This window comes from Tachypleus tridentatus, chromosome 1 (assembly GCF_004210375.1).
Source record: "Tachypleus tridentatus isolate NWPU-2018 chromosome 1, ASM421037v1, whole genome shotgun sequence".
In the NCBI taxonomy this organism is placed as follows: Eukaryota; Metazoa; Arthropoda; class Merostomata; order Xiphosura; family Limulidae; genus Tachypleus; species Tachypleus tridentatus.
The window spans coordinates 124,732,544-124,759,743 of NC_134825.1; the positions used below are offsets into that span (position 1 = coordinate 124,732,544).

Here is a 27,200-nt window from a genome sequence, read left to right on the forward strand (position 1 = left end):
GAACTGCTAAGCAGAGACCACTGTACTGGGTTTCAATTTTTCGATTTATTTGTTTTACAGCAAAATCACGCAATGGACTATTTACAATCTTCTCATCAAGGGGAATCGAATGTCACTTTTAAGCGTTGTAAGCTCGTAATCTTACCGCTGGCCCACAGGGAAACACAATGCGATAAATTAAGAAATTTCATGTGTTACATCTGCTCGTTGAGGATAGTGTTTAAAACCGTTAGATGAAATCTTCATCAGAAACATATGACGAGTGGTATGGTACATTTTCAAAAAAAAAGTTACATATTTTTGATGGGGAAAAGACTTTGTGTCACTCATCGACAGAAACTCACTGTTTTTTGTTTCTTTTACTCTTTAAGCACTCAATGGAAAATGTATGCAGTTTCAGTCTGCAAAGTAGTATAGCTTATGTTTTGAGTCCAATACGTAAACCAAAAAACCAACATCACGGAGCTCCACTATGTCTTACAAATTACAAGTAAATACTTTTATGGCCTCTTGACTTTTAAATTAACTAGTAATTTCCTAAATGCTTGTACGTAAGTATGTCGTTTCTTAAAAATCGTTCAACGAGCTGGAAGTTATCAGAAAATCCCGCTAGGTACGAAGTTCAAAGTTTCAAGCACTAAATTCTTAATAGCTGCTGGTCTGACGCGACTGAATATTTCCATTGTATGTCAGAAGAGTCAGCGAAGCACGAAATATACGACTTTAAATAAACATGTAAGCCATCGAGTGAGAAGTCTAAAAGAATTAACTAAAAGTTAACTTAGATATTTGGTGCAGAAACTCGGATAATGTTTATTTACCAGGAAAAATACGCAGAAGAATGAGAAATATATATATAAGAATTCGCACTATATGCTTTTCTATGGAAGGGGGTATTTTATCGATCAAAGCGATAAAGACATATACATTCTGATCCATCTCTGTATGACTTGTCATCACTAATATCAGGCAAACGTTATTTCATGATTTAAGCCGAGTTGTCATCGTCACTAAGTCACGAGGTAGCTGTTGCTATGACAACCGCCTGTTGTGGCGCCCCCAGTGTAGGTCTTCCTTGCTACATATAGCATGTACAGTTGCCTCTCACCACGCGTCGTGTACGGGTGTGGCACTAGGTGGTGCACGACACACAGGCTGCATAAGGACATTCAATCGAGCAGCTTTCCATTCCATGTGCTGTCGTTACTGCATGAATCATTGAAACAATTTCTCGTTTTGTATGAATATAAGGTAAGCAATTTCTGTTTATTGTAATTCTAAACATCTGTTGTGCACATGTAGAATGAAAGTTTACAACATTATTTACATGACTTAAACCAGTTTCTGGAGCAAAAATAAGTAAGAAACTTTACGAATTTAAATAGTATCTAAGACGTTCTTACAATTAAGTTGATAGTGGCTCAAGATTTATAAAACAACGTACAGTTTCAATACATTAATTAAGACGTGCTTGTAATAATTCAGCTCACAAATAATAAAATACGGAATATCTTAGGTGTTTCTTGTTTTTAAGTACAACTGAAAAATATTTATAAAAGTTCGTCTTCACAAAGGAATATTTGTGCAAGTTAATGTGTTAATATTAACAACAGATTTAACTTTCATTTTTCTTGTTAGGAATTATGTATTAAAATTTCTGATCTAAATAACTTTTATAAAATTTAGAAATTGGTACTTGTTTCCAGAATAAAACATGACTTTTCATTTATTCAATAAATTTGAACAATATTTTACTGTTATAAATATATCATAATACGTCATGCAGGGAAAACATTTTTACAGGCAATGCCGAACCAAACTGTTTTTTGTTGTTGTTGTTTTTCAAAATACATCTTATAAGATGTACTCCTTCAAACAAAAAATTATACACATTTTGTAAAAGAAATGAGGAAACTTTAAAATATCTTTGTTTTATCAATGAAAGAAACACACGTTTTTAGTTTAAAATTTTAATTTTTCTATAATATATCTTACGTTACAAACCGATATGTATCTGTGAAATCATATCAACCTTGTTTCAAAAAGTTAAAAGAGTTCTACATTTACACGAATAATGCTGGTTGGTTGTAGGCAGTTTTGAGCAAGAGACAATAAAATTACTTTATAAGTAAGATTAAAACTATTTTGTACCATACCGGTATGTTATTGGTTAATCCTAAACTTAGAAATGTTTCATAATTTTATTTATCTACTAGTCTTTCGAATAATGCTAATATTCATTAAAAATGTAAGAAGTTTCGTGTATTCATAAAAGTGGTGGTTGAAACAATTATTTCTTAATTATAAATCGAGGCGCAACTCAATAAAACATTACGTTTTCTCCAAATTTTTAACTGTTTTCAAATACGAAACGAGTAAAATATACTTCACAATAAAATTCAAAGACAACATAAGTTTTAGCTCTAAACGAATGGAAAAGCTACTAAAATCATGCGTATAATTTACAGTAACTTCTAACCACAAAATAAAAAAAATTAAGAACTCGTGGGATATTTTAATAGATAAATTTGAAATAGTGCACAAAATCCAGTGAAAGAACATATACTGCTAGTATAAGACAAAACATGTAAAACTGATAAACATTAAATATGTCAAAACCGTTTTTAAAAAGTAGCATAAAAATTAAAAAGACCACAAACCATTAAACAGGTTTTAAAAAGTATTTTTATTATATCTCACACTTAGGTTTTATATTGCATTTATGCCTTGCAAAATAGAATATCGGTCAGAAATCTGAGCATAACGAATAATATCTCAAGTTTTCAAGGAAAGTTGAGTAGAAAATTGTAGTTATGAATTTTGTGCATTATGTTTATACTCTATGTTACAGTATTAGGCTTAGAAAACTCATTTTACAGTAAGACAAACTTAATAAAAAATATTTAGTATACTTTCTTTTTGCCTTAGATATATAACAGCATCGATTAGGTGTTGGTGATACCTTCTGTTGAGACTTATAGCTAGTATTTCCTAACAGGTTTACTCTACAATTAAATTTTAGTATCATTTATGAAAGTAAATAATAAATATGCAGTTACAAAAATTGAATAAAACACAAGAAACACAGCAGAAGAAACACTGTTTTCATTTTTTTCATATAAAAGCTGGCTCTCTTTATTGAAATCAGACTCTAATGATTGGTTAAGCAAATGTCCATCATTCACATTTTGAAGTATCTATAATTTCCTTTCCTCGTTTCTTCTACTAGAAGAACCTATCAAAAATTAATTAATGATAAAGGGTTAAACTAATCTGAAATTTAAATGTATACGTGTTTTTATTTTGCATATTTGATTTTGGCCTAATTTACATTAACACAATATATATTGGTTCCTTAAAAACGAATTGATTAATAATATGACTCCTCTCTAATAAAAAATACCAGTTACTTACATATCACTCTAGACTGAAATATCTGTCAGTTGGATGGGTGAAATAATTCTTCGTTTGTAACAAAAAATAGGAAATTGTGCTTCTGTTTTCTTTTCTTAACGCAATAAGCATTAAAAGTGTAATAAAAATACGTAAAGGTATCATTACTGAAGAGAAAAACGTACCGTTTTCAAGAATTTGGTCAATATGAAATTATATGAAGGTATCCAACCCTCCCACTTCTTGTCATCCTGTATTATTTTGTCGAGTTTGGTGCTGATTGATCAAGAAATGTGGAAACGTATAAGAACCAGATGCACACACATGCCGACGTTTATTTATATAGACTATAAACATTAAACAAAATACCTATAGTTTTAAAACAACCCCATGTTAATGGTAAAGTATTCTTAGTGGTTTTAAGATATATGATTTCTTAAATTGACCTACGCGTGATGGAATTTGTGTTAGAGAAATAAAACAGATACAGAAAGTAATAGAAAATATGAAATATCTTATTACTTATAACAATCAAATAACGTTCAACTTCTCGCAGAATTCTCGAACGCAATACATTCTTATGATATGTAGGAGAATAAAGCTTTTTTTTAATAAACAAAATTGTGAAAAGGAGGGTGCTATAGTATATCTTTCACAATATGAATACTGTTATATTTTCTCTCCTACAATAATACTTACTGGTTTTGATACAGGATATGACATGTTTCAGAGAGAGCCATTAAAACAGCATGACACAAACGTTGCAAGACTTTAATTACGTAAGTATTTGTAATTACTTTTCATATTCATCCGAACTTTTATTTCTTTGCTTTAATCGATCGCATTCGACAAATAAAAGGTAATTTTTTGTTAATTTAATAAATTTTCGTGCCTTAATTCAGTTAATGGGTTTTAACATGTGTGCTTTTCTTCTAGATCGAGAAAACAACAAAACCTTATTTTCTTACAAACTAACTTTCGTATATTCCGTAAACTGTTTTTGAGACGTCAGTGTTTAAGGTTAGTGGTTTTTACGTCACTAGTGAGGGAGGGACTTAATGGTTCGTAGATAGATAAGGTTGGCAATTTAATGGTTGCATTGCAACAGCTGCTGTGATTGGTTTTACATAAAATGGTAAGGTCGCTTTGCTGTCAGCTAGATTTCAGATTTTATTCTAAGACTCATACATCTAGTACTGTTTCCTAAGTAATCGTTGAGCTAAGCTTTTTATCTTAACACTTTGTGACATATTCTGATCCAAACTTTTGTAATAAATAATGATAACAAGAAAAATAGAAGATAAATCCTAAAAATTATGCTTTTATTTAAAAACCATAGTTTTATATATATAAAACCCCAGCTAATATTCTAGGCAAAATGATTATTTGGAGATTATTCAAACTAAGAAATCATTGTACAAGATCTCTACTACATAAACGCCTCCTTTGGGTCAGCCTTAAGTTTAAGGACTTACAATGCTAAATTTGAGGTTTGATTCCCAAATGTGGACATAATGCACTTAGCCCTTTATGTAGCTTTGCATGAAGAATATAACAACAATTTCTCTCTCTAGTCATTTATTTCAAAAGTAGGGGCAACTGTCGTGTAGCTTTATATGAAAATTGTAAAAAACAACAACAACAAATTAATCACGTCTTTTAAATTGTATGAATTAACCAATAATTAGTCAATAATCTATACGTACAACTCTGGGTTGAATAACATTGGCATACATTACTGAAACTACTTTCTTGTTCATTGGTTGTTTCCTAAATCAACTTTTGTAGTTTAAAAAAATACATTCTCGTGTGTATTTTAGCTGTATCCGGAGCATTTTTTCGTTGTTTTTTTTTTTTTTACCGAAAACGACTAAATTGACTGAAAAATTATTTAAATTAAAGGTTATAAGAAGGTTGCGTACGCTATATTGAAACGGTTTTGGAGCCTAACCACCATGTTGCTAAGTCCGTTCGTGCTCTGTTTGAAGACCTTGCATCTTGACAGTAGCGATACAGTGCAGTTTCCTTTGCAAATGACTCTGTCAAGTCTAAAGCATACACCATAGTCTATTTAGTGTACGACTAGGATAGTTGCCCCAAATACAGTTTGAACACACTGGTTGCGCCAAAATCTATAAACACTGCTTTTGCGAATTGACTGGTATATCTTAGTATGAAATAGCATGAATACCAGTTTCATTATTCAGCTTTTCAAGACATAAGGAATGGTTTAAGGGTTATATGTACGCATGATTTGTGTCACTTTTTCTGAAGAAGATTATTCTTCATTACGTTGTGTACTGTTGCCTAGGTCACGGAGACAGATTTTGCCAATGATTTTTGAGTTTGCGAATTTTCACCTCTCTTAAAATTCCACGTTTTGCTTACAACACCTCGGGTACGACTAGTTGAAGTTTGTAGGTGGTCCTGGTACCTCAAATTGATCCACATTCCTTTAATAGCATTAATTATAAGAGATACTCCAGTTTTGTAAAATATAAATTCTCGATTTTAACAGCGTCTGATGGTATGAAGGTTTGGCGTTGGAAATGGATGTTACTGACTCTTCCCAAAGTTAACCAGCTTTCAGTATCACCACATCAACTTTTATACATCAAGCACTATCAAACTGTAGTTTTGATACATGACGTTCCACCGCGATTTTTATTTGTCACCTGACTTGGTTATTTACATATTGTAAGTCGTTTTAATATAACGAACTAAACCTTCTATAATCTAAGAAACTTTACCTCCCACCCCACCACACTTCCGGAGTTATGCATGTCACGCGCATCAAAATTTGTAATTATCTTTGGGGAAGATAATTTCCTTGCCCTAAAAAAAGGTTTAAAGGGCTGTACTATTATACCAAAAATGTGCGCATGTACCACATATATTCTTGTAAGGGTAAATATAAAATTATTTATTAGTCCACGAACTACTCCGTATTCTTTGGACCAGCCTCAATCAAACTAGGTTATATGACACATTGAACTGAAAGGCATGTCATAGAGTGGTTAGTCTTCAGCTTTACCTAACTTGGTCAACACCAGCACAAAATATATTAGTTTAGCTAATGACTCTACAAGATTGGATCAATTTGTAGTCCCAATTTTTTTATTTTAAATTCTGTTTTTCATTTTAAAAATTAAGTTCATCAAGGTTCATCAAGAAGTATCCAGAGTATCAATAAACAAAGAGGCTGTAGAGGGATTGGCAAAAGTAATAAAATAAAGTAATCGTAACACCATTTCTGTAATGTGATGTGAACGAAATTAGGTGTGAAATAAAGTAGTTGTAAAGTAAATTACGTATAAAATAAATTATGCATCTAAACACAAATTATCGATTTAATTTATTAGTTCTAGTCTTGTATTCAGTCTTCATGTATCCGTATGATGGACGGGTGCCTCAGGTTATAATTACACAAATAAAAGTATCCGTCTCCAGTGATAGGAGAAGTGTAAATACATGTACATGTATCTCACGGACTTTAAAAAGTTAATTCTGGTACACTCTTGGCTTCACTCAGAGCCAAATCTCTAAGCTATTTGTATCGTCCACCATGAAAAGTAGTTATTGAAAATTTGAGGCATGCTAAAAGTCATTCAACAATAACTTACGATAAATCTACGCTTTTGTTATTCAAGTTACGTATCACTTTAAAATATGAATGATGGTGTGATTAATTCCTAACAATTTAATGTAAAATATCCTCTTTATGAAATATGAAGTAATGTAGAATATCCTGTTTGTGAAATAAAATTTTGTATCAATATTATTCATACCTGTTCTCCCCTCATTTCAAAAGTGAATGTCGAGCTTTACCTGCGTGCGCAGCTTTTCAAACGGGGGATAGACACCACGGTTCGCATTATATATAAAATAATTAACAATAACATATTTTTCTTAGCATATAGGAGATGAAGAATCAGTAATCTATTTTGGTAGAAACCGCATGTGTGGGTAAATAAGGTGTTCGATCGATATCAATAAAGTTTTTGTTTTTCCTTTCCTGTAGCTCAAAACACCAAGATATTCTCTCTCTTAGCTAAGACTTGTCTAACTGCCATAACATGTTCACGTAGGTTTCACGTTAGAAACTAAATTATCTTTGTAGAGGAACATGGGACATCTGAAAGAGCCATGAAAGAGCAGACACGCGCTGTATATATACTCATCAAGCAAAATCATTAGCTCAACTTAACACTGATTCAGAAAATCAGTAAAAAATTATGAAAAATCATTAGTAAAGAACTACTTTATAACAATCTCTCGAAGACCTGTGTTTTTCTGCAATGTCATATGCTGTTTACTAACTATTTTTCAGCGCGAATAACCTACTTTGTAGCTTTGCGCTAAGATACAAAGACTGACTACTTTTTCGCACTTTATTTAGATTTCTTCTCTTATGTTTCCTTTGAATGGTTCTTTCTCATATTTTTTTTAATTTAAATGATTTATTTTATTACTGTTATTATTGCTTGATAAGCTACGCAAAACTATATTTCCTCTTTCCACGGTGGAGAATCGATCCCCAGATTCCTGTGTTGTATGTTTGTTGTTTGAATTTCGCGCTAAGCTACACGAGGGCTATCTGCAATAGCCGTCCCTAAGTTAGCAGTGTAAGAATAGAGGAAAGGTAGCTAGTCATCACCACCCACCGCTAACTCTTGTGCTACTCTTTTACCAACAAATTGTGGGATTGACCGTCACATTATGACGTCCCCACGGCTGAAAGGGCGAGTATGTTTGGTGCGACGGGGATTCGAGTTCATTAATCACCTGGCCATGCCGGGCCTCCTGCGTTATAAATCTAATAACGTATCGCTGATCCATTGGGAAATATTTATATTATTAATTACTATGTTATTGTTCTTACTTTCGATTCACTATTTCTTAAATTTAGGGTTTTTAATTTACACCCTACAATTTCAAAATCTTTGTCTTTACACCCTCAGTTTCCTAGCTCGTCTTTTTATCATTCAGTTTTACTTTTCCACGTTGATCTTCCCAACCTACTCACTTTCTTTTATGGATAAATTACCCTTCTAGTCGATTTAAATAACTTTTTTAAAAATATGTTCTGAACAATTTATTTTTGTCTTTCCTGATTTAATAGTCTAAAATGCACTAAGGATGAGCAAAAAATGGCATAATAAGTACGTTGTTCATTTTTGAAATAACTTTGTTTTATTTCTTCAAAAATAGGTTGTTTTTACGACATCCACCCTGGATTTAAATGGTGGAAACTACCTGAAGAGCGCCTGTTGAAATTTCTGTATTGATATATGATATATAGACGAAAGGAATTTATACTATGATCATCAATTGAAAGAGAACCCAGAGATACTGGTCTGTGGTTACTGTTTTCATTCAATGAACATACCGTCTATCCTAGTTAAAAAGAACCCAGAGATACTGGTCTGTGGTGACTGTTTTCATTCAATGAACATACCGTCTATCCCAGTTAAAAAGGACAAAAGAAAGATAATTACTGTCATTAAGTAATAGTAATTCATGTGATTCAGGTTTGATACATGGACCATCGAATGTTAATTTTGCTTATGAAAAAACAATTGGTATAGATACAATTATCCCATCTTCCGTATTTTTTTAAGCATAACTTCACAACAGACCTTTATATTACACTAGTGCTCAAGTCGTTCTATAAGAATTACGAAAAACAATCTCAAATGTTTCTTGAAATGGTTTCAAATACTTGACTTTTCGTTTTACAAAACTATCGTATATTTTGCGCAATTTACGGGTTTCAAAGCGCATTGTAAACAGAAAAAAATTGGCCTATCTTTAAACCATTACGCCGTTCTATTAAAACAACCAGATATAATAGTTTCAATAAAACCACTGTTTTACTTCGGTGAACAACTGCCAAGCCATCAAATCACAATAAATAATATTGCTTCGGTAGTATATTAAGATATACAGCTATGTCTACGTCATCAGGAAGACACAAGTTTTATGAACAAGCCCGTTTCCTCAGTGCACGTTCAAAATCCACAACAGACCAATTGAGTATTGAAGTACGGTTTGATGGGCCAAAATCCCACGTGTCGGCTCGAGTGAAGCCCAAAGGACCTGAAATTCACGCGGCTGTTGATGATAACCACAACGGAATTCGACAAGACCAGGTCATATCTGAAAAACAGTTGATAAAAAACATGATTATCTTAGGAATATCATCAGTATTTGTCTTCAGTTCTTTCTTTGCACTGCAGAACATCCAGAGCTCCATATTTCAACAAACTGGCCTCGGAATAAAAGCCTTTTGTTGTATCTATGGTCTAATGATCTTGTCTAGTGTGTACGGCCCTATGTTTGTTCAGAAACTGACTCCTAATTGGACAATTGCTCTCTCGTTCGTCATGATTTCTCTCTTGATCTCCACATTTTTCTATCCTCGATTGTATACTCTTATTCCTAGCGCAGTTCCCTTAGGCCTTTCCTTAGGCCCCATGTTCAGCGCATATACGTCTATTTTGATGCAGCTGGTGTCAAAAATTACTTGTCTCACAGATGTACCTCAAGAAAGAGTGCAACAGCGATTCCTGCGAATGTTCTATCTCTTTCTTAACATCAGTCGAATCAGTGGAAATCTCTTAACGGCTCTGTTGTTACGCTATGGCGGCGATGTCTACGTCTATCCAACTCAGCAACAACTGGATTCTCAGCCAGAAGTCAGATACGACCCAGATTCAGAAAAACACGATTCTTCATTGACAGTTACTCTGTCCAGAGAAGTGGCTAGTCGTTCCTTATGTGCCACCAATGAATGTCAAGACTTTGGTATCTTACGAGATGTACCAAAATTTATCTTTCTTCTTCCATCAAATGTTAGTCTCATGCTCGTCAGCGTATATCTTGGCCTAGCTCTCACTGGTGTTGCCATAGTAACGACCTTGCTAGATAAATTTGACCTGTATGTTTACCAGAATCCTCTTGAAAGATCATTATGTTTGCGGACATTGAAAAATCTAGGACTCACATTTGTGGATCCTCAGCAACGGCTTCTTCTGCCTTTCGTCTTGTTCATAGGACTGGAACAGGGATTCATGTCTACCACATTTACACAGGTACGTCATACTAATTTACATTTTTTATAAGTCAGAAAGGGTCGAGGAACTTTAGTACTGTAGGATACTTATATATGTTATGTTAGGTTTGAGCCCGTGATTTATATATGTAATTCAACTAGTTACAGGAAGATCACATTTCTAACATTGACAGGATACTGACACCCTTTAATTTGGAATATATTAACGTATCAATGTCAGCATGACTGAAAGATAATCGAAGATTCTCTAAAGGTTAAAAACCCAAAATTTATTTTAGATTCATTTTCTTACGTAATTTAAACATTCAGATTTAACGAATAATTATATATCTAGATATATTTTCCATTGTTGCAAAATCCACTTTTCTACATAAAAAACACTCACAAACGATTACAATAAAGTTAATTAAAAGCAATACTTTCAATTTCATAAACAAGTGAAAATACAATCGTAAACCATTTCACCTATGAAATTGTGTTTTTCAGGTGTGTTTGTGTTGCCACGGGCGTGACGCATTTTCCGTTTACTTGTTTTATATGTGCCTTAAATAGCACAAGCTTAGGAAAGACTATTTTAAACCAGTCTTCCAAATTTACGGTCAGTTAACAACGAAAGTAGATTTAGCAAAGACTATCTGAGCAAATAATTAACATCAATTTTTAAGTAAAGCTCACTACTGTGACTTGAACGTAAATTCAACGTACTAATCAAGATAAAATTCTTCACCAATATTCAGTATATATTTTTTTTATTCGAAAGTCTGAACAAAGTTCAGAAATCTGTTATTACTAATTGTGATACCAATGTGTTGCCAAACCTAAAAGAAACTGCTTTAAACAGCTTAGTAAGTGAAAGTCATATCCTGGCTGCAATGCTTTCTTCGTGGTTTAATACCAGTATTCTAAATGTCCCCTTTTTCAGGGGTTCAACTGTGGGTCAGCGGTAAGTTTACACACTTAAAACATCAAAATTCGGAGTTCGATTCCGCTGCGAGAAAAGAGAGAAGATATCCTATTAAGTAGCCTTGCATTATAAAACTAAGAACAGCTTAACATGTTAACAGTTTAACATTGGGCTCCTATGCTAAGAGGAGTGGGTTTGGTTTGGCCGTTGTAAAGCAGAAACCTACACAAGATGTTATCGGTGCTCCCCCAACCACACACAGTTTTTGCGTCATAAGCTTACAGATGTGCTTCTGAGCCACTGAGAGCAGGGTAAAGAAAGGTTATTTATTTATCAGTAAAATTAAAACTTATGGGTTTGGGCTGATAATTCTTCTAAACCTCATAAAATATTAATCTGTGTTTCGTATTTATGGCTCCAAAATTTAATGCCCCACCACAGGACCAAACTGAACCTCATATAAAATATGATTTTGTACTCTAGGTAGTAAATGTTTGCATAGCCTAGTTTCTAATAATTTCCGACATAACTTGGCGTAAACTTTTCCGATAAACTTAATCAATACATAATTTTTCTAAATAGTGTATGTAGCCATATATTATTTGTAGTTATATTGGTTTGAATATTAATCGATGAAGTAACGACAACAAATTATTGATGACTTTTAATAAAACCTTCTTAAGATTCACATTCCATCACTCTTCACTTATCACCCTCTCCTATTTTCTGCATTACCTACAGGACGTAATTTGTTTGTTTGTTTTAATTTCTCGCAAAGCTACACGAGAGTTATCTCCGCTAGCCTTCTATAATTTAGCAGTGTAAGATTAGAAAAAAGGCAGCTAGTCGCACCGCACACCACTAACTCTTGGATGACTCTTTTATCAACGAATATTAGAATTGATCGTCATTATTTTAGCACCCCCATGACTGAAAGGGCGAAAATGTTTGATGGGATAGGGGGATACGAACCGGCAGTTTGTGAGTTGAGTGCCCTAACCACTTGGCCATGCCAGGATCAGGACGAAGTTCTGAATAAAAGCTAAATAACATGTGACATATAATTTTTTATTTTTTTTTCCGAGATATGAGCCGGGTGTGGCCGAGCACTTAACTTCATGGGCTTGGATCGAACGGCCCGAAGTTTGAGACGTAAAATTACTGGCACCGTTCGCACTTTAAGCGACAATTAATTCCGTTATTCACTAAAAAGTGAACATATAGGAAACCCTTTCTGCTATGCTTGACCTGGCCTTTCTGTTCACGTATCGGTAAAAGTGCTGCTCTGGATGAAAACAGAAAATAAGCATGTTAAATATGAAACATGCCAAAGCTTTACTAGCAGACAACACTGAAACTTCCAACAAAGTTACTTTGCTATTTATGTTCATATCCTAGCAAAATTCCTTTGCAATTATTTAATCTTACAACAGCATTCCATTATATTCTCAGAATATGTTATCTTCGGAGTTGTAAGATAAATATATAGATTTATTCTTGATGTTATTGTAATGTAATATATTAACTTAATAATGAACTATTGTTTTAGATTCAATGTTTACTGTTTGCTCTTATTTTTTAAAAAGAAGAGTAAATATATCTTATGAAAAATTACCTAGGATGTCATATATTTAAAATGTACTTAACTTGTGATGTTTGTTATATAAAGTTAATACGTATAATTGTTTCATTTCTGTTTTTATTAATAAACTTTAATTTAGAAACTGCCGTTGTTTAGTTAACTAGTCGTAATTTCGTATCCTTTTATCCATTAAAGTGCGTAGAATGTAATAAGAACAATCACATGATCACGTTAATACAAGTCTGATAGTCAAATATGACATCGGCGGAGTTCTCATTATCACAAGTCTAACTCTAGTAATTCCCAAAAGAACCTTATTCTTGTAAACACGTCGCTCTTTCCTCAAACTTTCCAAGCATGAATCTGCCAAATATCTTCCGGATTCAGCTAGCTTCTCTTTTTATTTATTTTGTGTGTACTTTAACATGCCATTCTTAACACGCTCCAACAACATTCACCCACTAGATTAGATAGGTTTCAGATTAAACTACATCGGGAACATGATATAATTAGTTCTTTGTTCACTTTATCGAATGCTTGCCTTCGTGATAAAACGTGCGGGAAATATTATTATAAATGAAACTCTTGGTATGTGAACGAAAAATGATTTTTTTCCCTTACTCTTTCTAGTTTATTTATAATATCGATTTTTCGATTCTTTTTGCGTAAACTATTTGTTATTAGCTTTCATGTCGTGAATAATTAAGGGATATGTATATATATTATTCTCCTTCGTGTTTAGTCCTAAGGCTAACGACAAACTAGAAAAAACACATTAATTACCTTGTTTGAAACAATACACTGACGTTTTTATTGTTGATGTAAAAAACACATTAATTACCTTGTTTGAAACAATACACTGACGTTTTTATTGTTGATGTAAACGACTATAATTAAGAACCTTGTTTCACTACTTCCACTTTTCTAGCAAATGTCACGAATCAGCCGTTATCTTTATCAAAAAAAGTTTGTTAAATTACGTAGAAAGTTAAATGACAATTTAATCTTCTTTGTTCTTTTACGTTCTAAGTCGAGTCAATAGATTCACAATCACCAAGAGATTTAGCGGTAAGTCTGATGGCTTATAACGTTATAAGACGGGTTTATATATCCATGATGAGCACATTTCATATAGCCCATTTTTACTGTTCATTCACTATAATTGTAATTGTATTTTTCCAGCTCAATCTTTTACATTCAGTAACTTGTATTCTCTCATGGGCACAATTACTTGCATTAATAATTGGATCAAATACATAAACCCACAAACCCGCCACTCCAGCGTTTTGGATTCCCCTTTATTAGTATACGGTCTCCATGTGATATTACTTAACGATCACAAAGAGCTCTGCCTTTTTCACTCTCTATCTTTTTTTTAACCCTCTCGTGTTTTTTTAAATGTTTTATGTGGAAAATAGTTTCTATTGTGAATGGCCTTTCTTGCTAACCTATTGTGTATCAAAATATCAGTGTATGCCGAAGCCACCTTGTGGACATATTTTGTTGTAGATCTACTTGTTCTGTTTCCATATGTTTCATTATAAAGGCATATTCTTCTTTCATACTTTATTCTAAAGCTACATTATTGGTGATATACGTAGTTTTGTTTTCTAAAGCTACATTATTGGTGAAATATATCTAATATTCCAAAGCAAGTTTTTGATTTCCTGTTTTCAAATTAAATCCACATATTCTTTGCTCTGTGTTCGAAACCCTAATTATTACTGATCTATGTCCTATTTTGGCGCAAAATACTATACTTTATGCTGTATTCTCGACATTAAAGGTTTCTTTTCTTTTGCGTCAAAGCCAAATTCTGGCATTCCAGTGTTCCATCCTAAAGTTACATTATTTCAACTGATTACTCGTCCAAAGTTACATTTCGAGTTCTTAGTAGTTTATTCTAAGCTAGCATTATTATTACCCCTATTTAATGTTCTAAAGGTATATTCTCTATTTAACATTTCAATCTCACGCTACATGATCACTTCTCGACATATCAATCTTGATTTTCTTTCTTATGGCTTTGCGTTCTATTTTAAAGTTAAATTAGTAGCCACGGAGTAGCAACTTGAAGAACAGCTCTGATTTTTTTTTTTAAGTGGAATCTTTTAGCTCATAGTTCTGCCATCTCTTGACCTATTTGAGGCTTAATTAATTTTTGGATTCCGGAAGCCAAACCCTTTCGATTGATGTGTTTGACCACGCCCAAAGTCTCATAGATTAATTTATTCTAATCTTGCCTAAACGAATCTCGGTTTGAGGGTAGGCCAGTAATGACCCTGACGAGCACTAAAATAATCGGGTATACGTGCGCCTCACACTTGCTTTTGCAGGTGCACAAAAATATAGCTAATAAAATGAAAAAAAAAGGTATTGTAGATAAATTTACTCTAATCCTACTTAAAAAGAATTTTAGGTGCCGCGCCTATTGAAGATTCCCTCTTGTATTTCATTTAAGAGATAAATGCAGAGTCTATCTTGAATGCTTGTTCTTTGAATCCGGTAATTAATTATTTGTTCGTACGCTGTTGCCACTGTTACGTTTACAATTTCAAATGGCCTGAAATTGTAAGTTAGAAGTTAATTGAATGTGTATATGTATCAAATTTATGACATTTACTAACAATATTGATGCACACATATTTTTTCCTTAAAACAAATATATTTTAAATATACAAAATATAATACAATTTATAATAACGTTTGGGCCTGGCATGGCCTAGCGCGTAAGGCGTGCGGCTCGTAATCCGAGGGTCGCGGGTTCGATCCCACGTCGCGCCAAACATGCTCTCCCTCCCTGCCGTGGGAGCGTTATAATGTGACGGTCAATCCCACTTTTCGTTGGTAAAAGAGTAGCCCAAAAGTTGGCGGTGAGTGGTGATGACTAGCTGCCTCTAGTCTTACACTACTAAATTAGGGACGGCTCGGTGCAGTGGGCTAACAACCTACTCACTTAAATACTTGTTGAAGAATCCGCAAGCGATTGCGGCCCTATGTTCCTAGATGGAATCTAATGGTGATAACTAACTAACTGACTAATAATAACATTTAATAGAAATAATGATTTATTTACAAACGTTTTACAAACTTACAAACAATACTGAGTCTTCTATCATGTTTGGAACTAGATATTTTATCAACGGTTCACGACGAGCAAATTAATCTCGAGTTGATATCAGTGTAGTTCACTTAACAGCTATCCAGCTATCTCTCTATTCTTCGTTGGCCTCATGCCGTTTACAAAGTGACTTTTCACCGCTAAAGTTATGTAATGTTATCGTAAAATTTTTTGTCTAATGTGAATTCAATAAAGTTAAATGTTTTGTAACGTTCGAAATCTATAAACCTTCCTGGCCAAATATTTATAGTTTCCTGATTAATAAGCGTTAATCACAGCTATAGCTTCCAAGATTTATAGTGTACTAAGTATAGAAAACCAACAATATAGATTATAGATTGTCTCTTGACGCAGGCCTTGCATCGCCAGGTGGTTAAGGTACTCGACTCGTAATCCGAGGATCGCGGGTTCGAATCCTTGTCAAATCAAACGTGCGCGCCCTTTCAGCCATGAGAGCGTTATAATGTTTCGGTCAATCCCACTATTCGTTGGTAAAAGAGTAGCCCAAAAGTTGACGGTGGGTGGTTATGACCAGCTGCCTTCCCTTTAGTCTTACATTACTAAATTAGGGACGGCTAGCAGAGATAGCCCTTGAGTAGCTTTGCGTGAAATTCAAAAACGAATTTATACAACGTTTTGTTGCCATAACGACAGATAAATAATATTGAAATAAAAAATGGTGTTAACCTGTTCAGTGCCGTAGACGAGATAACTCGTCCAAGACGATCGGTAATACAGTGCCACAGACGAGTTAATTCGTTTTCAATAATACCTAACTTCAACGCTAGATTTCAGCACCATAAACGCATTTGACCTACTTACAAATTGTTTCACTTTCGATCACGAAAAAAGTTACAAATGAAGAAGCATTAGAGTTGTATTGTAACAGCTGAAATACTTTGCAGTCAACAGGTTAAAGTGCACGTTTACTTAAATATTATCCAGAAATGAAACGTCATACGACCTGTTAACCGTTTATACACTAGCAATGTGTTTCTCATGGGTTCTAGAACAATCGATATAGCTCTCTCTTATACTTAAATTGCAGATCGTCATATTTGCAATGCTGAAACCAGGATTTTGATTTCCCTCGGTGGACACAGCAGATATCCCGATGTAACTTTACTACAACAAAGCACGCACCTTGTTTAAACTTCTAGATATTTATACTGGACAAAGCAAGCTGTCCACCTTTTGTTAACAGTATGTCATTGCTCGTAACTTCTATGATCATTTCTTCATAAAAACAGTTTTGTTTGTTTGTTCATTTTTTACTTTCGCGCAAAGCTACACGAGAGCTATCTGCGCTAGTCGTCCCTAATTTAGCAATGTGAGACTTGAGGGAGGTAGCTAGTCATCACCATCCACCGCTAGCTCTTGGGCTACTCTTTTACCAACGAATAGCGGGATTGACTGTAACATTATAACGCCCCCACGGCTGGAAGGGCGAACGTGTTAGGGTCGTCTGGGATTTAAAAAAATTAAAACTGCCTAGCTTGTAATACTAACACTTTGTGTTGTCGGGGCTGAGAGTATAATGTTTAAACGTAATTATTTTAGAACCTAAATACTTAGTTTTCCACTTGGTTTAACAAAGCCTTTTGCTGCATAACAAATTGAGAGGTGACGTAGTGAAATGACACGTGTAAGGAATGTAAGTAAACAAGCCGCTTATATAAATAACGCTGAAAAACGAAACACTTGGATTAGTAACACAGGAAAGGGGGAGAAGGTGAATAAATAATACGTGGGGAATTAACAACAACGAAACGGTCGAAGAATAAACAAAGCACGAATAAATAGTTTTGTTAAATAACTAAAGGTTAAACAATTGATAGAGTGAAACAGTACACGTGACGTCTGGGTACTTAGTTCAGAAGATGTTTTGAATTAAGCACAAAGCTACACAGTAAGCTATCTGTACTCTGCCCACCACGGGTATCGAAACCCGGTTTTTAGCATTGTAAGTCCGCAAACATACCGCTGAGCCACTGGGGGGCAAGTTCAGAAGAAACAATGCACATGCATAGGTAACAGAGAAAGATATACATGTCTGTTTTTTATACAGAAAGACATTACACAAGGAGGCTTAACAGAGGGAGTCATGAGGTGTAACACAGAGAAGTGAAAAACAAAGGAATGTTTGCTTCTTGTTAAGCGTACAACTATCTATGCTCTGCTCACCACGTATATCGAAGCCCAGTGTTTATCGTCGTAAGCCTGTAAACGTATCCTTGATTTATTAGAGGGGAGTCAAAACAGAACTACTGACATAATTAGCACATGGTAACCCTCCCAAGTACTTATTAGGTTTGATATTGGATATGTTTGGGGATTGGAGAAAACCCGAATTTTTGTCAACATGAGAAAAAGGGGAGCAGTAACGTGAGCAAAACAATGTATAGTTAATTTTACTTCAGAAACTACAAACAAGTGGAGATGACACAGATAGACGGAACGTGTAAGTAAGATGTATGTAACAATACAGAGATGATTTAGTACGTATTTGTGGTTGAGAAATTAAAAATTATAATATAGATTCTCAGTACATTAGTTTGAAACTTTATGTACGAATTAATATGTTTTCTACCAAGAGTAAAGTGTATACTGACAAAAACTTGTGTTTTTTCAAGGGTATAATGTACGCTAACAAACACGTGTGTTCTACCAAGACTAACGTAAACTGACAAACACATGTCTTGTATTAAGAGTATAATGTATACTGACAAACGTACATCTCTTCTATGTGTTCATTTCATTTGAAATCAGTCCGATTTTGTAATACATATATATATATATCTGTTGTCTACAGGACCAACATCTTCTTAGATATAAATCTATTTGACTTGAAATCAGTCTGTTTTCTAGCATCATGATCAACAGTTTCTTATGGTTTGAATCTATTTTTCAGACTCTTACATGTATTATTACCGTAAAACCAATGACAGAAGTATGCTGCTGTTCATACGCATTGTTGCAGGTAATTTTACAACAAATAATAATAAAGTAACAACACAATGATTATCTACGTATGTAGTTTTCAACCTTTGCACCAGAACCAAAATATATGACGGTATTATTTTTTGGATGCATCAGCTTTTCCCATGAAAAAAGGGTGTTGAGTCCAAAGCTCAGATATTTCAGTCTTACAAAGCATATAAGGAAATTTTGGAGTTACTAATGCCATCTCTGTTATAGTTTGGCCCAAGCTTTTTGAGCAACGCAAAAGCTTCAGATTATCAATACTAAATAACTTGAAATTCAGTTGGGCATACGTTTTATCATGATTCATAGTCATGCATTTAGTTGTTAACTTGAAAGAAAACATTCTTCAAGATTGAATGGAATTGTCGCGTCATACGTTGAGTGACTTAACACTTTTATTACACACATAAATATACTGCTGGTAATTAAATTATTCTGCGTGATAATCGGAACTTTTAAGAAAATGAAAGAATGCCCGTTCGTGAATTGAATACAATTTTTTTTTATTTTATTCCAAAGTGCAATTAATGTGTTTCTATTCTAACTCCATTTTAAATTCATTCCAATGTCAAGTTTGTTTGTTAGTTATTAAGCACAAAGCTACACAATTGACCATTGCTGGTATCAAAATTCTATTGTGAGCCATTAATTTCGAGAAATAAACAGAGATATTGATATCGAGCTATGTCATAACGCTTGAGCCGCACGTTATTTGTATAAAAGAAAGGAAATCATTAATAATGCAGCGGAATAATGATTAGAATCTCAGTTGAATCAGTACAGTCGCAACTAGTTATAACATTCTGACCAATAACATCATGAACAATAAAATCTCTAATCGTACAAAGTTCATTCCACGTGGTTTAATATAATGAACCAAAGGACGGTTTTAATGATCGAATTTGTTCGTTGAAGTTTTGAGGAGGCAAAAAATGGGACGGAAGGTTATCATTCATTAGGAATTTATTGATCATCTTTTTCGCAAGAAAAAAAGCTAAGATAGAGACTGACCAAATGTTCACACATAAACTGAATGCATAAAGCAGTTGTGTATGTTCTATTAAAACGATCTTTAACCCTCATTACTGCTCGAATCCCTGTCCTACCAAAAGTGCTCGCCCTATTACCTGTGGAGGCGTTAAAATGTTACGGTAAACTATATTATTCGTTGACGGTGGATGGTGATGACTAGTCGCCTTTCCTCTGGTTTTTCACCGCTAAACTATGAACGGCAAGCACGGATAGTCCTCATGTAGCTTTGCGCGAAATTCAAAACAAACCTAAACGTTACAATCCATATCGTCACGCCAGTTAGTGTTTTATCTGATGACAATGAATCTTGGCAATGGCCCATCAGCGTAATTTCCATTACAAAAGATAATCTTGCAAAATTGTCATGTTGAAAGCATCCCACTTCTCACTGTTTGCTCTTCATAATCCATTGAGGATACAAAGGTAACTTTCTTCAGGGCCCATTTAAACTGTTAGTTTCACACAGACGTCCACGCGCATCGTGTCTGACAATTTAATTAGTAAGACTCTGTATAGAATAGTATGAGTACGTTCTCTGACTGTTTGAACTATGCGATGGCTGAACAAAAGGTTTGAGTGAAAGCCTTATCTTGACTAACTTATACAGTATTGGTCTCGTTTCTAAAAGGTAATTCTTCTTGATTGTGTTATATACTATTGTTTGGAACTTTCACACCAAACCTTCTAGCTCGAAAAATCTATTGAGTCATTTATTAGATCGAGCATGCATAGTGCAATAACAAATTCAACTTCCATGCTCTGTATTAGAAAAAAAAAAAACAATTCCAACTAGCATTAACAATTCCCACATAATCCATTGTTTTCTATAATAATTTCCACCACCCAACACATTTACATTTTTCTGCAGGATCTTGGTTACGCCCTTTCTTTATAAAGCAAAGGAATCAAAATATCCACACCCATTTTGTAAATAATATCCAGAACATTTACGTGAAACGATTGTACTTAGATGCTAATTATCAGTTAGAAATATATGATGTGTAAGTTCTGCATCATTATTTTGTCCATCAGCGAGATATTAACCTAGGATAGCCACAGTATGTCCACGACTAAATACAATCCTCACTAGTTTGACAGGTGTATGTCTGTTTCTTATGCATACCCTAACTTTGATTTTGAATTTCACACTTAGAACTTTTCAATGCACACAGTATAAGACATCTTAAGCTAATGTGGAAGCATTATTAACCCAGTCTTTCTAAAACAGTCCCATTTAAGATGTACTGTCGGATGCTACAATTGAAAAGGAAAAAGTAAAAGTAAATCTAATTGCTTACCAAAGCACATCATGCCAAATCTATTGCTTTCTTCAAAGAAACAGTATTTTCCAAACTCATAATTGTGCTCCATCAAAGTCTGTGCTGTTTGATCCTGTAAGGGTGTTTTTCAAAAGAACACTCACATTTGTACTGTGGCAATTTGATTTTGTTTTGTTTTTATTTTGTGTATATTACCTGACACGACTTAGAAGCAAACCCTTTTCTATTCATATAGCTTTTGTAGTAACAAGTTCTAGTAGAAATAACAATACCGTGGGTAATAAATACAATATTTTGTACTTCAAATGATGTAGCAACTAAGCAGAGTGCGTCTTGAGCTTATAACACAATTGGCATGAATGTTGTCCATTGACTTTATGTTTAGTCTAAATGCTTTGGGGTCGTATAATCAGCTTCGTTCGAGAATGCATCAAGAGTGAAAAGTAGAGGATGGGTGCAGGTTAATTTTAACTGGCATCTGAATAGATGAGCGTTGTTTAATATAACAGTACTGTTAACGGCATTTTGTACCAATGGCATTATGTTCAGCAGGAATTGTCTTCCCTCTTTGAAGGCATGTTCTTAGTTCACCATTACGTAGCTCTAAATGGCACTTCTCCATTTAACTCCATACTTCACAAAACATTTGACGCCCATATATTATTGTGTCATGACTGAATGATATCTCGCAACATCAATTCAATACGAGTCTTATAAGCCACTCAATAAGCTTTGTTTACTTGTTCCGGATACTGGCGCAAAACGACCCAAGCAATGGTTTAACAGTTGAAAATATGAGAGGACTGATAAGCCTGAGAACCGCTAAATCGAAAAATCAGGTTCAAATAATACCTTAGGTGGTTGGCATACCACAGGTAATACATTTCTGATAAGGATAAGTAATAAATTGAAGACTGCAGATAATTAAAGACGAATATATGCAAAATAGGAAATATTTCCCTAAACCAATGTTTCCCTTTACTCACCAAAGTTTCTGTTGTCCTCCTTCTCATACACATTAAAATAATTGTTGCATGTAATATGAGCAAAAGTAAACATTTTCTTTACCTTTTCTTAATAATTTTTATAATGAAAAAAATACATGTAACGAGTGAGCAAATGCGACTAACATAAGGAATTAAGTAGTCATCTCTTTGGTGAAAACAATGTAATATATAATCTACAAATACAGGTAAAAAGGCTTAGTGAGAAATCTAAACAAGAAAACAAATTAAATTTTAACCTAAATAAAACCTTATGCGGAAGTGACCAAAACGTCCAGTCCAGAAATCTCCAGTATTCATATATATATATCCATCTCTAATTTTGAGCTACTGAAAAGAGAAGAGGTAGACAGCTGGCAGTATCCACCGCCACAATGAATTTGTTAGTTTATTTGAACCGAACAAGGAGTCGATTGTCCTTAGGTGAAAGTTAGGAGCAACATGCCTCGAACCTCGGATCCTTAACTTCGCAGCCTGACACGCTAACCAGATGGCCATGCCCATCCTTAAAATACTGACGCTTGCACTGAATCCTAAGAGCCAATAACTCAGAAACATAACTGACAGGAGTTAGCCCATGATCAAAGCAATAAATTTTTATTTCAGAAAATGGAACTTCAGCCGAAACTTTTTTGTCAACAATATAAAAACGTTAATAATTATATGTAAGAGATTAATGATGTCATGTTGAAAAAAATCTTTGAAAGTGAAAGCTCTGATGACGTGGTGAATCTGCCAGTGTGAAAAAACTAAACATTTCAACAACAGAACGTCCATCAGACACTCGATTTAAAAAATGCTCATTCTATACAATTTTTGCTATTGTTTTCCGAGGCTGTTTCTGTCTTACTCGAAGAGAAAAAGTCCGTGAAAGGGAAATAAATCCGTCAGATGCCCCTAAAAGTTTTCCGTACGCCTTACCAAAATACAGTAGTCGAGTATGCAGCTAATAAAGATCTTATTTGCCCTATAGATTAGGTTGTTATATAACGTACTTCCACTTTCTCCATATTCTAAGGTGCTATAATTCCGAATGTATAAGATATTCAATCTCATTATAGAAGATAGAAACAGAGAAGAACTGTGAGCATATTTTATGTTCTTACGTGACTTTATTAAAACTTTTCCATTTGTAATGATAGTAGTTATAATAGCTTATGTTTTTTGGAATGAATTAACTTGTGTCTCCGGAGTTGAAATATGAGAGACAAAAAGTAGTTATTTTAGGTAAACTATGAAATATATGCATAGATAGATAAAAAAAATAAATAGATAAAGAGGTAAATAAACTGATAGATAGAAAGACAAACAGAGAGAGACTGATAAACTGAAAGGACAGGCAGATACACTGATAAACAGGATGAAAGACAGATAAGAGACAAATATAGACAAAAAGATAGACAAACAAATATGCAGATAAAAAGATGTTTGAAGAAATATCAGACATACAGTAAATAAGGATTTTAACATGCATATTACTAGCAGTTTTGGAAATAAAGAATTATTTATTAATTTTTTAAAGTATAAGTTTTGGCAATTATAAGATTTGAATATTGAATTTGAATTTCAAAATAAGATAAAGTTTTGCTAAATGTGTGATAACATTCTAAAACTTACGGTATGAATGCTTTTATAGGCCTACGTTAGCTGCGCTCTGGGACTAGAAGCAGTTGGCTATACTATGATGTGTATGGGGGCCATGAATACCGTGGGGGCGCTAGCAGTCCACCAGTTCGCAAAACACTTCAAGAGACCACTCATTATGGCAGCAGGTTTCGTATTCCACGCTGGACTACTCATGGTTCTTTGGTTATGGAAACCCGTCAGGGATGATGTAGCTGTATTCTACGTTATAGCTGCCGCTTGGGGGCTCTGTAATGCAGTTTGGGAAACTCTGACCTTAAGTAAGTTTTTCTATCTTAATATTTTCACTTACATTTATTCTTTAAACATTTTATATTATTATGTTGTAGATATTAATCAATGTATTGTAAATATTTTCTATAGTTCGTTGCTTTCTCAAATGATTTCGCAGTATTCTAATATTGCTGTAGAAAAAAGGACATTTCTTCGATCATTCCTTATTTGTTAATATCAGTTTTACTTCAAATTCAAAGTAATTTATATGTTATTGTAACAGATTTATCGTTATAGATTTATTTTAATATGTACGTTTATCTCAGTTTAATGCATATAATGTATTTTGTTAAATGTGTATTGCGCAAGTCCCGCCTGTTCTCTAAATTTGTGGAAGATTCCCGAGAGTAATAATCAACAATATATGTTTTACAGTCTCGCATAATGTGCATAAAAGGTAACTATCGCAACACAATTATACATAATATTATTGGTCTGCTACATACAGGCAGTATACTATAAGCCAAAGAAGTTATAACTGTTATAATCGATTGTTAATCAGAAAACTACAGATATTTGACCAGGAACGTTTATAGATTTCGAACATTACGAACCGTTCAACTTCAGTGAATTAACTTCAGACGAGTGTATTTTTACGAGGACATTAGATATTTATCTTCTGCTGTGAAAAGTAAGCTTGTAAATCGCGTTAGGCCAAACGAGAATAGATCTAACTAGCATTCCCGTTAAGAAAGTGTACAGTGTATCAACTCGGAAGTAATTCGCTGGTCAAGCACCTGGATCGTCGATAAAATATTCAGTTGCAGACCAAATAGAGGAGTTAATATTGTTTGTATATCAATTGAAATTAATTCGCTCTTAGTGCACCGTCAATAAATTTGTAATAACCGCTATCATAAATTGTATTGTTAATTGTATATCAAAATATACTTGTGTTAAGAGAGAAAATTGTGTGTATCAATCCTGTTGATAAATATCATAAATTTAATACGTTTCGACATTTAACTTCTGGCTATTTGAAATTGTAATACGTACGTAACATAATAGTTATGTATAAAAATAGAAAGGTAAAAAAAAAATTTAATGCAAAGTAACGTGTATTTATTTATTCTCTGAGCGTATTGAGTCTTACAAAGTGTTATTAGAAATTCTCTTGTTACTTTTCAGTGAAAAATTGACTCACTTGAACTATGTCATAGAAGTGTTTACAGTTTGAACTTAGAACTATATGGCAGTGTAATGACAGTATTTACACCCATTTTATTAACATATATAGTTTAATAAAGGTGTGACTTTACAGTTTTAGTTATATTGACAAAACACCTTACTCTAGTGTTTCTGACAAACAGGAACCTTTCGTCATACCTTTCCTGAATATGAATATGGCTACTAGAATTTGACAGAACTGTGTTCACTGACAACCACGCACTTGCCAATATTTAAACATTCTTAAAAATCCAACGGTCAATAACTAAATTTACTTTCTTTCAATTAATGTATAATTTCAACATCGTTACGTACGGTACTTAACAGTCCCCGGCTGGGACAGCGGTAGATCTACAAATTTATAACGCTAAAATCAGGCGTTCGATTCTTCTCGGTGGCTTTGCTGTCAGAAAACCACACAAAAACATAGTAATTGACAATAGGGATCATGGTAAAACAAAATGGCTGCCGTAAAAATCGCCTGTCTAAAACCACCTTCAAAATGTCTGAATATTAATAATGACAGTTTCACAGTGTTCGCTGAATAAAAATAAAGCTTATTGTACTTACAAGGTTGCCTAAATTACTGTATATATATGTTTATGGTGTTAATCAAAACTTGGCTATTTTAACAAATTTTCATCTAAGTAAATATGTAAGTGACTTTTTCAGGCAAATGTAGAAACAAAATGGCGAAAGCTATCGATCTAATTATTTCACAGAACTCTTCTGTCTGGGGTTCCATTGATTTATTTCTTATGCCAAAAAGAATACTTGTATAAGTATACATATAAAACTGACGCTGCACCACGTTGAGCATATAATTAGGATACGAACAAGTATGATGAAGCAGGGATCAGAATATACGTAGCAAGCTAGCTAGAGTAATATGGAAAGGTTTAACGCTACTAAAGCTATTGAAACAAAGTCAAAACTACAAACACCGGGTTATTTAAAACTCATAAACTTTTATCCTTAATTTAGTAACACTTCCTAATTGTTCTAGTCCGAACCAAGTATAATAATTTTTTTAAAGTTTGAAGTAACTCGTTTAGTTTTGACTTTCTTATTTCAATAATTTTCTTGCTTTAAAACTTTCTATATTCTTATAGCTAGCTAGGTTATATATATATATCGACTCCTGTTTGTCTTTATAAAATTTAAATCTAAACGTTATTCCGGCTTAGCATGGCCAGGTGGTTAGGGCACTGGACTCGTAATATGAAGGTCGTAGCTTCAAATCTCCGTCATATCAAACATGCTCGCTCTTTCAGCCGTGGGGACATTATAATGTGACGGTCAATCCCACTATTTGTTGGTAAAAGAGTATCTCAAGAGTTGTCTGTGAGTGGTGATGACTACCTACATTCCCTCTAATCTCACAGTGCTAAATTAAGGACGACTAGCGCAGATAGCCCTGGTGTGGCTTTGTGCGAAATTCAAAAACCAAACAAACTAAACATTTTTTATTATGCTTGTTAAAATAACGCTTATTTATTGGATACTACTGGGAGAGAGAGCATCACGAGTCCAAAAACCTTGTATTAAATACCAAATGAAAATACCTTCTGCAATATTTCTATAGGAAAGTAGCTTAATCTTCTGAAACATTCATGTCGATAGCTTCAACAAATGAGTGATGCAAAATTGTTTGATTTCAATGATCATGTGTCAATCCATTTATCTCTTAAATATGTCTCGTTTATTATTAAGAACGTATGACCCAAAGAAGTTCATTAT

The 27,200-nt window shown here is 33.8% G+C and overlaps 1 protein-coding gene across 1 annotated transcript in view; it reads left to right on the forward strand.

Moving 5' to 3' along the window:
- The first annotated feature begins 1,109 nt into the window (after positions 1-1,109).
- The window catches only part of LOC143222688 (protein unc-93 homolog A-like), a 30,339-nt gene continuing 4,248 nt past the window's right edge, over positions 1,110-27,200 (forward strand). Inside the window, exons 1-4 of the mRNA XM_076449531.1 lie at positions 1,110-1,251; positions 4,107-4,172; positions 8,605-10,487; positions 24,013-24,280. Coding sequence (XP_076305646.1) covers positions 9,345-10,487; positions 24,013-24,280 — 1,411 coding nt within the window. The 5' untranslated portion in view covers positions 1,110-1,251; positions 4,107-4,172; positions 8,605-9,344. The remainder of the gene's footprint in view (positions 1,252-4,106; positions 4,173-8,604; positions 10,488-24,012; positions 24,281-27,200) is intronic.